We start from the raw sequence: 15,623 nt of genomic DNA on the forward strand, positions 1-15,623 counted from the left end.
ACTCAGGGCCTCTGCCCATAGCCCATCCTCCATTTCCCCGCCTAGCTCCTCCTCCCATTTAAGTTTCAGTTCCTCTGTCTGGGACCCTTCCTCCCTCATGAGCACCTTATATATACCCGAGACTCTGCCCTCCCCTTCTTCCCTCCTAGAGACTATTCTGTCGAGGATCCCCATTGGCGGGAGGCGTGGGAAAGATGGGACCTGTCTACGAACAAAGTCCCGCAGCTGTAGGTATCTAAAATCATTTCCCCTTACCAACCCAAATTTCTCCTCCAAGCTCCTCAAACTCACGAAGCTCCCTTCCAGGAACATATCACCCACCCTTCCCGCCCCCGCTCGCCGCCATACTCTGAATCCCCCATCCATACTGCTGGGAGAAAACTGATGGTTGTCGCAGATTGGCGCCCAGACAGATGCCCCCATCTCCTCCACATGCCTCCTCCACTGGCCCCATATCCGCAGGGTCGCCACCACTACCGGGCTGGTGGTGTACTTGGCCGGCGGCAGCGGTAGAGGAGCCGTGACCAGGGCTTCCAAGCTGGAGCCCCTGCACGAAACTGCCTCCACCCGCTCCCAAATAGACCCCGTACCCACCATCCACTTCCTTATCATAGCGATGTTGGCCGCCCAGTAATAATTGATCAGACTCTGCAAAGCCAGCCCTCCCTCGCTGCGGTTCCTCTCCAACATCGCCTCATTCACCCGCGGGGATTTTCCCGCCCAGACAAAGCTCATGATCAGCCCGTTAACTCTTTTGAAGAAGGACTGTGGGATAAAGATCGGGAGGCACTGAAAAATAAACAAAAATCGAGGGAGGATTGTCATCTTTACAGTCTGCACCCTCCCTGCCAGCGACAGCGGGAGTGCATCCATCTACGAAACTCTCCCTTCATTTGCTCCACCACCCTGGCCAAATTTAACTTATGCAGCCTGCCCCAGTCTCGTGCCACCTGGATTCCCAAATACCGGAAATTTTCCTCAACCAGCCTAAACGCTAGCCCTCTCAATCTGTTCTCCTGGCCCCTTGCCTGGACCACAAACATTTCGCTCTTGACCGTATTTAATTTGTATCCTGAGAACTGGCCGAACTTCCTCAGCATTCCCAGTATAGTTCCCATCCCGGCCACTGGGTCCGACACGTACAGGAGCAGGTCGTCTGCATATAGAGAAACCCTGTGTTCAACCCCGCCCCTCACCATCCCCTTCCAACCCTCTGCGGCTCTCAGCGCAATCGCCAGCGGCTCTATGGCCAGCGCAAACAGCAGCGGGGAGAGCGGGCAGCCCTGTCTGGTCCCTCGGTACAACCTAAAGTACTCCGACACTTCTCTGTTAGTCCTGACGCTGGCCCTCGGGGCCTGATACAATAATTTGATCCAATCCACCAATCCCTCCCCGAACCCAAACCGTCCGAGCACCTCCCATAGATAGTCCCACTCCACCCGGTCAAAGGCCTTCTCGGCGTCCATTGCCACCACTACCTCCACCTCCCTACCCGCCGGGGGCATCATTATCACATTGAGTAATCTCCTCAGATTGGCCGCCAGCTGCCTACCTTTCACGAACCCCGTTTGATCCTCTCCAATCACCTCCGGTACACAGTCCTCCATTCTACCCGCCAGTACCTTTGCCAGGAGCTTGGCGTCTACATTAATCAGGGAGATTGGCCTGTAGGACCCGCACGCCTCCGGGTCTTTACCCCGCTTCAATATCAGAGATATGGTGGCTTGTGACATTGTCGGCGGCAGGGTCCCTCTGTCCCTTGCCTCATTGAAAACCCTCGCGAAGACCGGGCCCACCAGCTCAGAGAACTTCCGATAAAACTCTACTGGGTATCCATCCGGCCCCGGGGACTTCCCCGACTGCATAGCCTTAAGGCCCCCCAATACCTCCTCTACTGTAATCGGGGCCCCCAGCTCTTCCACTCGCCCCCCACCAACTGTTGGGAATGTTAACCCGTCCAGAAACCTTTTCATCCCCTCCGGTTCTTCCGGCGGCTCCGAAGTATACAGCTTACGATAGAAGTCCCGGAATACCCTATTCAATTCTGCCGGGTCCTCCACTTTGCGCCCCCCCCCCTCGTCCCTCACTCTACCTATTTCCCTGGCAGCCTCCCTCCTCCGGAGTTGCTGCGCTAACAGTCTGCTAGCCTTTTCCCCATGCTCGTACACCACTCCCCTCGCCTTCCTAAGCTGTTCCACGGCCCTGCTCGTGGATAGGGCCCCCAGTTCCGCCTGTAGTCTCTGCCTCTCCCTGAGTAAAACCTCCCCCGGGGACTCCGCGTGCTCTTCATCTATCCGACCCATTTCCCTGACCAATCTATCCATCTCTGCCCGGTCTGCCTTGGCTCTGTGGGCCCCAATTGAAATCAGCTCCCCCCCGCACTACTGCCTTTAGCGCCTCCCACAGGGTCGCCGCTGAGACCTCCCCCGAGTCATTCACCTGCAGGTAATTTTTTATACATTTCCGAAGCCTCTCGCAGATCCCCTCCTCCGACAGCAGTCCCACATCTAGCCTCCATTGTGGGCGTTGATAGCTCCCTCCCCGAACGGTTTACTTAATCTTGATAGAAGCTGTTTAATTACATTTATAAAACATCAAAGTACAGAAATTCTTTTCTCGGCAGTTTTGTGATTGTTTTGAATAGGATTTCTGTGCTCTTGGATGTCAAGAATTATTTTTACTCAGTTGATATGCGCACCAAACATGTGGTTTCATTGTTCTATAAATCGGGACATGAAGCTATCAAATAATCCAGACAAATAGATGAGGAACTTTGCAAATAGTAACTGTGTAAACCAGATTCTGTATGAAATGAGTGACAAAGTAACAGAAAAAAATGACAGTTAATTTAAAAAATGCTAATTGTGTCTTTAATAAAGGATGACTTTTCTGATGGTACAAACTTCTGTAAATAACCTTGGTACACAATGTGAAGTTTGTGAATAATGTTTTTTAAATGTTATTTTGTTTGAATAAAGAAGTGCATGACAAACGCAGCACCCAGTGACAAATGAAAAAAACAATTCTGTTGAGCTTTGCAACTCAAACGTTTAACACTTAAGGAATGTTGTGCAGTAAAGGAGAGTATGCTGGCCAACCAATTTTCATTTCTTCCTGCTCTGAGGGTAGAGCATCAGCTGCAGCTTTGTGTCAAATAAACCCCCAACCATTTTTTGAGTAATGTTACTAATGGGAAGGGAGAGATGATAAATTGATTTTTTAGTTCTAATATAATTTGGAAGAGAATAATTCTGCAGTGTTTTCCCATTGGTCATTTCACAATTAGGCAAAGTCCAAATTGATGAAAGTTTGGCTGGGTCTCTAGGTTTCTCATCAGTGTGACTCAAGCCTGGCTTATTTTTAAAAATAAATTTAGAGTACCCAATTATTTTTTTCCAATTAAGGAGCATTTTTTAGTGTGGCCAATCCGTCTATAGAACATAGAACAGTACAGCACAGAACAGGCCCTTCGGCCCTCGATGTTGTGCCGAGCAATGATCACCCTACTCAAACCCACGTATCCACCCTATACCCGTAACCCAACAACCCCACCCCCCCCTTAACCTTACTTTTTAGGACACTACGGGCAATTTATCATGGCCAATCCACCTAACCCGCACATCTTTGGACTGTGGGAGGAAACCGGAGCACCCGGAGGAAACCCACGCACACACGGGGAGGACGTGCAGACTCCGCACAGACAGTGACCCAGCCGGGAACCGAACCTGGGACCCTGGAGCTGTGAAGCATTTATGCTAACCACCATGCTACCGTGCAGGATGTCTATCCTGCACATCTTTGTGTTGTGGGGGTAAAACCCACGCAGACACAAGGAGAATGTGCAAACTCCACACGGGCAGGGATTTGAACCCGGGTCCTCAGCGCCGTAGGCAGCAATGCTAACCATTGTGCCACTGTGCTGCCAAAGCCTGGCTTATTTTTTTGATGCAGTATCTTTGCAGCACAAGATGTGTTCTGTGATGTTTAATGAAAAGCACTACAAATTGTGACCCGAAGATGAGAAAAGATTGGAAAAATATAAAGATGATATTCTTAAATGTGTAAACTGTGAAATTCTGTAGTAATAGCTACCCTTGCCTCCTTTGTTTTTTAAAAAAGAAATTAAACCATGTCATTAGGGCAGCACGGTAGCATTGTGGATCGCACAATTGCTTCACAGCTCTAGGGTCCCAAGTTCGATTCCGGCTTGGCCTTGTCTGTGCAGAGTCTGCACATCCTCCCCGTGTGTGCGTGGGTTTCCTCCGGGTGCTCCGGTTTCTTCCCACAGTCCAAAAATGTGCAGGTTAGGTGGATTGGCCATGATAAATTGCCCTTAGTGTCCAAAATTTCCCTTAGTGTTGGGTGGGGTTACTCGGTTCAAGGGATAGGGTGGAGGTGTTGACTTTGGGTATGGTGCTCTTTCCATGAGCTGGTGCAGACTCGATGGGCCGAATGTCCTCCTTCTGCACTGTAAATTCTATGATTAGTACAGCAATGAGAACCTTTCCATGCAAGTCTGTTTTTGTTGTTACTCAATTTGGCTAGTTGCTAACTTTTACTTTAACATCTTATTTAAATTGTCACTTGGAACAATTATTAAAAAGAAATTCAGTTAAGCACATTTGCTTTTCTAATGTTACTTGTAGTAAAATTGTAACATGAAATGTCACCTTTCCCTATGTAACAGGGAAACATTTCCCAGAGAGTCTCTGTCTCAGACGACCGGGACCCATTCAGATTTCGTCATATGATTCCAACTCAGGCCTTACAGATTCGATCAGTTACCACCACAGGTATGAAATTGTATTTTGTGTTAATCCGTACAAATCAAAATCGCTGAAACAATAACAAGCTTGAAGCTATAGCAGTGAAATGCTGAACCATTGTGGTGTGAACCAGTGTTTAAATATCAGTTGTGCTTGGCATTAAATATTGGGTGTTCCCAGTTCTAAGTCCTACAAGTTTTCTGCTAGATTGTGGTTTAAAAAAAAACTGCATATAAGGAGAAAAAAAAATTAAGGAGAATCTATTCAACCCTACAGAGTTCATGTTTGTTCATATTTTAGACTTTGTCTCGCTACTCACAAGTGGGTCCTGTTGGGGTGGAGGTCTGTCACTCCACTCTGTGACTTGGTGTGGCTTGGGGATCTAATGGAGTTTTTGTATCTGGAAAAGGTGAAATGTGCTTTGAAGGGGGCGAGTGAGGGGTTCCACAAGTGATGGGGTTTGTTTGTACTACATTTGGGCAGCACGGTAGCATAATGGTTAGCACAGTTGCTTCACAACTCCAGGGTCTCGGGTTCGATTCCCCGCTGGGTCACTGTCTGTGCGGAGTCTGCACGTTCTACCCGTGTCTGCGTGGTCTTCCTCCCGGGTGCTCCGGTTTCTTCCCACAGTCCAAAGATGTGCAGATGTGCAGGTTAGGTGGATTGGCCTTGCTAAATTACCCTTAGTGTCCAAAAAGGTTGGGGGGTTATGGGGATAGGGTGGATGTATGGGCTTGGGTAGGGTGCCCTTTCCAAGGGCCAGTGCAGATTCGATGGGCCGAATGGCCGCCTTCTGCACTGTAAATTCTATAATTCTATTTCACGGTGCTGGTTACTGTCACCTGTTTTGGGGGGGGGGGGGGTAAAGAGTGGGTGGGGGGAGAGGGGGAGAGGGGGAGGGGGCGGCGCATAAAATGAGGTGTTACCGGGGGAGGGTTGGAGGTTTGTCTTGTTTTTCTTTGCTATGTTGTGTGATTTAAGATGTTAAAATATCAAAAATGTGAATAAAAATACTTTCCAAAAGAAACCCTACATAGTTCACCTCCTGCCTTCATTGAAGGCACACTTGTAGAGCTATGTTTCACAGACATGGCTTCTCAAATTAATAAATTTAACATGAATTTGGAGGTAAAAGAATTCACTATAGAAAGCAAGTGGAAACAGCAAATTATGAAATTCCTTAAGGCTACCTTGTTATATTATGGGATCCTTTTGCTCCAGATAGGTCATGCTGTCATATTTTAAGTGGTTCACTTGCCTTGATATTTCGATAACAACACAAGATAAGGACCTAAGAAAATAAACTGAGAACTCAAGATTGCATCAGGCACTGTTTCTATCTTGTTTGCTTCAAAGCAGCAGCCTCAACTCTCAACCTCATGTTAGACTTTAAATGGGAACATAGAAACCAAAGGTGCTGATGTCATAAGGTTGGAACCAATAGCTCACTTGATTTTGAAATCCATTTATCTGTGTGAACTAACGGTTAGTGGGGAGACGGGAAAGAATTGTACTGAAAGTAGCAGGCCATAAAATTGTGATGGTTTTGAGCTGTACAGCAATAATTTTGACTATTAAAACAGACTAGTTTCAAGGACAGAATTACATGTTTTCAAAAATGTTTCTAAATCCACCCCCTGGTGGCAGTGTGCTGCAATCGGCGGGGCTGCTGGAATTGGCGGGGCCGGGTATTCTCCGGCCCGGACGGGCCGAGAGGCTGAGCGGATACAACAGAGTCCCGCTGGTGCCGTTCACCCAAGGTCACTGCTGGCGGGAACTCTGCGTGAACGGTTGGGGGGGGGGGGGGGGGGGGGGGGCTGGGTGGGGGGGCTCCTTCGCCGGGGGTGGGGGGGGCCTCCGATGGGGTCGGGCCCGCGATCGGGGCCCACCAATCGGCGGGCCCCCCCCCTCCCCGCCCCACCCTGGCGTACTTCCCTGCGCGGCCGGCCCCTGAACACCAACGCCATGTTGAGTCAGGGCCGGCGCGCTAAAGCAGTCTCCAGCGCATGCGCAGGTTGGCGCTGCCCAACTGCGCATGCGTGGGTTGGCGCGGCACCCATTTGGCACCGGGAAGGGAGGCTGGAGTGGCGTGAACCACTCCAGTGCCATGCTGGCCCCCTGTGGGGGACATAATAGGTCATACCCGGGCCCGGTTCGCACCATCGTGAAACGCAATGGCTTTCACGACGGTGCGAACACTTGCGCTCCATTTGGGAGAATTGACTCCAACATTTTATTGTGTCCACAGATTACCTCTGATCAACCCCATTTTCATTGTTTTGCCCCATTGCTGTTGCTGCTCTTTCTAATACCACTACCCAATACTAAAATCCTAAATACAATCTGCATCAAGCACTATCTGCAAATCCCACAGACATTAAAGGTAATAGATGAAAGAAGCAGGTGAAAATGGCTACTCATAAAAATGATGTTTCATCTCATAGCATACCCATCTGCATCTACATTATGAAATCAATCTCCGGGATTTGGGTGATATGTACCCATGTTGGCTTGTATTTTTTGATTAGAGCGTTAGCTGCTTGTCCTCCAATCCATCTATTTCCAAATCTGTTTCTTTTCACAAATCCTAGCTCTGAAGCTTCCTCCAGTCCTATAATCCCAGCCCTCTGCTTCAGGCCCCCAATTCTGGCTGTCTGTGCAAGCGCTCCCCCACCCGATCCACCATCCATGGCATATTCTTTCAACTGTACTGGTTGTACTCTGTGGAGTTCTTCCCTGAACCGCTTGCCTTGTCCCTTTTCTCCTTCCTTGCAAAGTCAGTATCTTTGACCCATACTCTTGGCCATCTCTCCGAGCACCATTGCTACCCAGCATTTCTGCTTTATGAAAGATCCTGGGCGGTAAACTACACTAAAGGCTCCACATCAATGCAAAATGCAGTCATTGCCAGGCTATTTCCTCCAAGGAAAAAACTGAGGGTAAACCTCAGAGTGAGGCTGTATTCAGATAGAGAGGAGGATGAAGGTCAGCTTGACCTGCATACACTGGAGTGAGTTACTTTTCCACACCCTTTGCCTTCCATTGTTGGATGGTGAGCAAAATCCTGTTGAATGATGCTGAACTTCAATTGAAGTAAATAATCTAATCTTTTCTTTTGCCATAGTTTGAAACCAATCATTGATTTTTGTGAACAAATAGTTTTGCATATTTATGACACAAGAACTGTTTTAGAAATTCAGCTGGCTGCCTGGTACTAAAATTGCAGGCACAGCAGAAAGCTCAGGAATTATTATTAATGTCTATAAGTGAATGTCATTGTCCTTGTTTATGTTACCTTGATTTTGTCCTTGTATTTACTAGTTGGCCCTGTAATTTTTGAACTCAAACTCTACCTCCTGTAGTCACAATTCGGAATCTGTTGCTTTTATGTGCTTCTTTTGGCCTACAGATGCGGAGATTGACTGTGTCTTTGAAATTGTTCACACAAAATCTGAGTCAGAAGGAAGACCAGAGACAACCTTTCATTTCTGCAGCAGGTAGCTTGTTGTTCGTGTTGCTCGATTTCATTGCCAAATGTATAGAATTTAATTAAATTTTAAAAAAATATATTTTCTCATAATTTTCAGTACCCCTGAGGGCAAACGGGATTTTATCAAGGCCGTTCAGTCTATACTACGTGATAAACATCGAAGGCAGCTTCTAAAAACTGAAAGTTTGCCACAGTCCCAGCAATACGTGCCCTTTGGAGGAAAGCGACTGTGTGCATTGAAAGGAGGAAGACCAGTTGTGAATCGAGCTGGTAAGACTTCTGGGGGTCAGAGCTGCATCAATAGTATTGTTAATACTGCAACATGTTACAAAATGTTCCTGTCTTGTGCCAGTGTGTAATTCCATATTTCTGAAAACACTTTTCAATGCTTCTTTGTTTCTGAACTATGAAACCAGTTTTACAGAAATCAAGATCATTTTGTCCCAGTTTTATCTTTCTCAGTTTTATATTGTGACGTTCCTTCCTAGATTTAAGAAAAAAATCTCGTCATCTTGATTAAAAACACAAATTTCACAACTTGTCAGCAAAAGTAGATATTTAAACTCGGTGTGGATTGGCTCAATGCAGCAAATCTACAAGTTCAGGATATGGATGATAAAACTTAATAGTTGGAGTGATTAGAAAAATGAACCCATATGGGAAAAGTCAAATGGCAGATAACTGTCCGACTTATCACAAGATTATAAACCTATAAGTAACAATTTTTATCTGTTAAATAATAGTGAGTGTGAGTTTTTAAATGAAATGATACTATTTCAAGAGATCTATTGAACTCTAGAACAACCAAGGGAATACGAAGATTGGGCCGGAAAGTGGAGAGTCAGAGATCAGTCATGATCATGCTGAATGGCAAAGCAGAGTTGACTTATTCCCATTCATATTTCTTGCTTTCCTAACTGATTTCTCAAAACCTTTACTCTGTTATCAATACTCCTTAATTTTATTTTTTCCAAACTATTTTTATTTTCCTTTCTCACATTTTCATCCAAATTTACACTCACCAACAAACAATAAATGGTAACAAATACAATGACAATCCCCTGGCCATCAATCCTTTCATCCCACCAGCCCCCAAACAACCCTCAACATTTTAAATACAAATATCAGAGAAAAGGAATCACAAATTTACCATCATAGTCACCAACAACATACACAGTCCAAGCCCCCTCCCACCCCTTCCCCCTCATGTTCAATGTTGTCCAACTCCTGAAAGTGCATAATAAACAACGCCCATGATTTGTAGAATCCTTCCATCCTCCCCTCAACTCAAACTTCACTTTCTCGAGTGTTTAAAAACTACAGATCCCCCCCCCGCCATGCTAGGGCACAGGGAGGAGAAGCTGACCTCCACCCCAACAGCACCCACCTTTGAGCGATCAACGAGGGCGAAGGCTAAAACATCTGCCTCTGCACCCGCTTCAAACCCTGGCCAATCTGATACCCCAAATATGGCTTCCAGCGAACCCGGTTCAAGTCTCATCTGTACCACTTTCGAAATTACCCTGAACACCTCCCTCCAATACCCCTCCAGCTTTGGACAGGACCAAAACAGATGAACATGATTTGTGGGGGGCCCCGTCCACAATGTTCACAAAAATCCTTTACCCCTCAAAGAGTCGTCTCATCCTCGCCTTTGTGAGGTGCGCCCTATACACCACCTTCAGCTGTATCAGCCCCAACCTCGCACACAAAGTTGAAGCATTCACTCTCCGGAGCACCTCACACCACAACCCCTCCTCCAAGCCCTCTCCCAACTATTCTTCCCATTTTTCTTAATCCTCTCCAGCAATGCCTTATCTTCTCCTAGAATCGCCCAATAAATCACCAACATCACCCCCTTCTCCATTCCCCCCTGTCATCATCACCTCCTCCAACAGTGTGGGGGCCGGCGCCACCGGAAAACTCTGATTCGCCTACTTAGCGAAATCTCAGACCTGCATATACCTAAACATTTTCCCCGCCCCAACCCATATTTTGCCTAGCTCCTTCAGTCCCGCAAACCTGCCCTCCAGAAACAAATCCTTTAGCGCCCTGACTCCCTTCTCCTCTCATCTCCAAAAACTCCCATCTTACTTTCCTGGCTCAAATCTATGATTCCCCCAGATCGGCATTTTCCTTGACCCCACCCGCAGCCTAAAGTGCAACTACCTCCAGATTTTCAACTTCGCTACTACCACGGACGCCACGAGTATTTCTCCGGGGCCATCAAGAGCGGCGTTGTTGCCAATGCCCTCAGCCCCGACCCCCTACACAGACTCTCCTCCATTCTAACCCACTGTGAGTCCCCACCCTCTCACCCAGCTCCTCACCTGCCCAGCATTCGCCGCCCAGTAATAATATAGTAAATTTGGGAGACCCAATCCCCTGACTGCCGTCCTCTCTGCAACAGCACCTTCCTAATCTTAGTGACCCCCCCCCCCACCTTATAAACAAGGTCATCATCTTTTCAACATCTGTGAAAAATGTCTTTGCCAGGAAGATCAGCAGGCACTGAAAAATATACAAAAATCGTGGCAACACATTAATTTCAATTGCCTGTACCCGACCTACCAGAGACAGAGGAAGACCATAGACTTTACCAAGTCTGCTTTCACCCTCCCCATCAAACCAATAATGTTATACCTACGGAGCCCCCTCCCCCCATCCCGTGCCATCTGAACCCTCAGATAGCTAAAGTGAGTCACCGCCCTATGGAATGGTAGCCCTCCTACCCATCCCCACCCCTGGGCGAGACACCACAGAATATTCACTTTTATCTAGATTTAACCCCGAAAAAAACCAAACACCCGAAAAAGCTCCAATATGCCACTCGTCGACACACTCGGTTCCGACACATACAACAGCAAGTCGTCCGCATGCAAAGAGACCCTATGGTCTACCCACCACCCCCGCACTATCCCTCTCCACACTGCCAAACTCCTCATTGTGATGGCCAAAGACTCAATCACAAGCACGAACAACAGGTGGGACATAGGACATCCCTGCCTGGCCCCCCAGTGCAGAGCAAAATACCCCAAATTTATGTTATTCATGAGGATACTCGCCCTGGGCTCCCCATACAGCAATCTTATCCAATCTACAAATCGTGGGCCAATCCCAAACCGCTCCAAAACCGCCATCAAATACTCCCACTCTACTCGCCGTCCAATGCCACAACCAGCTGTCTCCCTCCCTTTGGCGGCGCTATAATCACGTTCAATGCCCTACTGATGTTCAAAAAGAGCTGCCTCCCCTTCACAAACCCTGTCTGATCTTCCCCTATCACCTTCAGGAAGCATTCCTCCAACCTACCCGCCAATACCTTCGCCAACACCTTTGCACTCAGAAGTGATATGGGCCGATACGGCCCACATTCTGTCAGATCCTTATCCTTCTTGAGCAATAGGGAGATTGATGCCTGCCCCAAAGTCTGCAACAACATCCCCTTCCCTATCGCCTCCTCAAACATCCCCACCATCAGGGGTGCCAGCTTATCTTTAAATTTCTTAATACTCCACTAGAAACTCACCTGGCCCTGCTACGATTGCATCCTCCCAATCGCATCTTTTATCTACTGCTCCACTGTCACCCCTTCCAATATGGCCCTATCCTCCTCCCCCAACCTCGGGTATTCCAAACCATCGAGGAATTTCTGCATCTCCCGATCCTCCCCCAGTGACTCTGAGCTGCACAATCTCTCATAGAATTCCTCAAACACCCTATTAATCTGTTCCGGAGCGACTACCAACGTCTCTGCCCTATCCCGCACATGAACAATTTTCCTTGCTGCTGCCTCCCTCCGAAGCTGGCCTGCCAACATGCGCCTTGCCTTCTCTCTATATTCGTAAACTGCCCCCTTTGGCCACCTCAGTTGGCACACCGCCTTCCTTGTGGACAACTGGTCAAAGCTCGCCTGCAACTCCTTCCTCTTTTCCAACTTCTTCTGCATACCTCCTGTCTACCTCCACCATCTCATCCATTACCCTTTGACTCTCCGCCCTCTCCTCCTTATCTACCTTTGCCTTAAATGACATCACCTCCCTCTCACCACCGCCTTTAGAGCTTCCCAAACGACCGCCTGCAAAACCTCACCCGTACAATTAAATCCCACGTATTCCTCAATTACTTTTCCAATCTTATCACAGAACCCTCGGCCCCCCAACAGCCCCACATCTAATCTCCACCCCGGTCTCTGCGCTGCCCCCTCTCCAACACCATATCCACCCAATGTGGCGCATGATCCGATATCGCAATTGCCGAATATTCCGCCACCTTGACCCAAGGTGCCTTCCCCACCACAAAAAAGTCAATCCGCGAATAAACCTTATGGACCAAAGAGAAAAAAGAATATTGCCGTTCTCCCAGGTGCAGAAACCTCCAAGGGTGCACCCCTCCCATTTCCGCCATTAGTCAAGTAAACACCTTGGCCCCCGCCACGGACGGGACAAGCGAACGCAGCCGTGACCTGTCCAATCTCAGCTCCTGCACCAAGTTCCAATCTCCACCCACTATCAATTTATGTGAATCCAAGTCGGGGATAGCCCCACACACCTTCTTCACAAATCTTAAATCATCTCAATTGGGACCATACATGCTTACCGGAACCACCAACTCCACTCCAATACCCCTGTCACTATCACATACCTGCCTCCCTGGTCTGCAACCACTTTCTCCATCTGGAAACGTACTCTTCTGTGAACCAGGACCGCTACCCCTCGGGCCCTGCCATCAAATCGTGAACGAAACACCTAGCTAATCCAGCCCTCCCTAAGTCTCACCTGATCCTTCACCCTCAAGTAAGTCTCCTGCAGCATCGCCACATCGGCCTTCAAACCTTTCAGATGCGCCAGCACCCTTGACTGGGCCTCCCAACCCTTATGTAACTATCCTAACCAGGGGTCACTCGCCCCCCCCTTCTTATCCGCCAACATCACAACTCCCGCCCCGCCCCTATCCATTGTTAACATCAAACCCCCTCCCCCTCTCCCAGAATCCCCCCTCCACTTCCTCTCGAAAAAAACTCACCCAGTATTGATCCCCTCCCCCCCTTTTCACACCTCCTCGGCCCATCGAAACCTGCTCGCCAGATTCAACGAATACTCCTTAATTTTTAACACATCCCTAAGTGTTAATCTATTGGTATGCTATATTTTTAATAATCGTTTGTCTATGATCGCACAAAATAAAAAATGGCATGTGGGTGGCTAAATATTGAGAGAATTTCTAGACATAGTTTCCCCAATAATCCAGGAGAAAGGATATAAACATCTGTTGTAATCTCACTGGGATTTACAATGAACTTCTATCAAAGTTACAGTGAGAAATTGGAAAAAGCTGCACAAGTTGTAGGCGTGTGTCACTCTAGTATGGCTCACTTTTGCTCCAGTGTACTATTGCCCTTTTTCTTTTGCTCTGTAATTGCAGCACATTGTTGTCTATGAAATATATTCAGAAATAATATTGTTAAAATCAGTAGACTAAAAACGGCTGTTGGAGATAAGACTGGGTGAATGCATAAAAGTGATGTCCTTCTGAGTACTATTGTTATGAAGCAGTTTATTTTAAATAGGTTAACATTGCTGTTAAAATAACAGACAAAACAATGTTGTACAAATGTGTTAAACAATCATTCAGCAATATTGTTCACAATAAATTTGTGATTATGCATGTTGATATGACTTGCCACTAGATTATTAGCACATTTCTGTTCTAATTCTGTGTACCTCCCTAAGTTTCAGTTCCCTGCCGAAGCCTAGGCAAAAAGAAACTATCCAGGAACAGATTCACTATTGACGCAGACGATCTGTTTGGACGTAGTCAAAGTAATGATTCTTCACAGTCACCAGTGACCTGTAATGATACTGACCGTTGGGTGGAGGAGCAGTTTGATCTTGGAAAGTATGAAGAGCAGGAAGATGTCAAAGAGACTGATATTCTAAGTGATGATGATGAATATTGCCAGTCAGTGAAAAGTTCAACGCTGTCAAAAGATTTACAAGAACAGCTAAAAGCAATGAGCTTCACAAAAGATGGACTTTATGAGAATGGAAAATTATCCATGCATAGAACATCAGAAGTATCACCATCAAAAGTGGCATTTGCTACAAAGCAAAAAATTGCAGCAGGAGCTAATGGTGTAGTGGAAAATAATGCAGCAGAAGTAATCTGGATAAAACGTGAAGACTTCATTTCTTCTGAAAAAAATGATGACATTTAAAATGCAGACTTCTTTCTGCCGATATGCCTGCAGATATTCAGTGCAACTGTTCACAATCTGTTCCATACAATAGGGATGATTGCACTGAATTGGAGGCAGCTGGAACAATTCAGAAGCCATGTTCTGCTGTTAAGCTCAATTAAGAATTGTTATAATTGAACATTCAAAAATATGAACAATCTTGCAACTTCATTCTACACTCCTGTAATGTACTGTCCAAAGGGCTTTAATGTATATTTATTATTGTTGCAGCGTAAAAATATAATTTCATTTTAGTTTATTTTTAGGCAATTCACTGAACAAGCAAAACTATTGTATCTGTTACAAACTAACTTTGTACTTTTTACAGCACACACTGAAATCAATTGTACAAACTGGATGCCATCTATAATTGTTTAAAGAATATCATTTTAGTGCAGAATACAGCAAAAAAATGGTTACAAACAGTAACCATAAAACTATCAGTGATATAAATCAGGTGTTTATATGAACAAAAGAAGCTGCAAGCCTTGAATAAATAATTTTTTCAAATTACTTTAGGATTCATTATGCTACCAACAGGTCTGATGCTACTTATATTATTGCCATATTCTTATTTGTACATATTTCCAGGCTTTAATGCGCACATCAGAAGTTGCCTAATATATTTCTTTTGTAAGCTGGAAAAAAATTCTATTTTTATGTTTTTAGGTTCATTGACTTTAAAAATTGTAAATGCTCTTCAAACATAATAAAACACGTGAAATTAGGAATTCTCTTTTAGTGCTTATGCGTGTTTACTTAAGTTGGTTTGCAGGTGACATAAGTGCTATTACAATCCCAGACCAGACCCTAACAGTGGCTAGGATACTGGACAGAAACCCCAATATTTTAATTTGTAGGACTGCAAGGAAAGGATACTTCACTCCAGGAGTGATTTCACAAAGAAATAAAGATACGGTATATTAAAACAAACTTTGTTACGAACACAATATTAAAATATCTTTAACATCACACCAGAAAATAGGTTACAATTACCCCTTAAACAATGCCAATTAATATAGTGAATACAGTAACCCTTGTAGTGATCTGCATATCTGTATGTATATAAGGGGTTCATGTTTAGAAGTAACAGCTAAGTAATCACTAGATGGCACTAGAGACGGGTATA

General features: G+C 46.1%; 1 protein-coding gene across 10 annotated transcripts in view; it reads left to right on the plus strand.

Annotated features, from left to right (window-relative positions):
- Positions 1-15,228, plus strand: part of LOC119969104 (T-lymphoma invasion and metastasis-inducing protein 1-like) — a 420,850-nt gene extending 405,622 nt beyond the window's left edge. For all 10 annotated transcript variants that reach the window (XM_038802310.1, XM_038802316.1, XM_038802313.1 and 7 more), the window contains 4 exons: positions 4,688-4,793; positions 8,176-8,263; positions 8,354-8,526; positions 13,989-15,228. In XM_038802310.1, coding sequence (XP_038658238.1) covers positions 4,688-4,793; positions 8,176-8,263; positions 8,354-8,526; positions 13,989-14,473 — 852 coding nt within the window. In that variant the 3' untranslated portion in view covers positions 14,474-15,228. The remainder of the gene's footprint in view (positions 1-4,687; positions 4,794-8,175; positions 8,264-8,353; positions 8,527-13,988) is intronic.
- The last annotated feature ends 395 nt before the right edge of the window (positions 15,229-15,623 follow it).

This window comes from Scyliorhinus canicula, chromosome 7 (assembly GCF_902713615.1).
Source record: "Scyliorhinus canicula chromosome 7, sScyCan1.1, whole genome shotgun sequence".
NCBI lineage: Eukaryota > Metazoa > Chordata > Chondrichthyes > Carcharhiniformes > Scyliorhinidae > Scyliorhinus > Scyliorhinus canicula.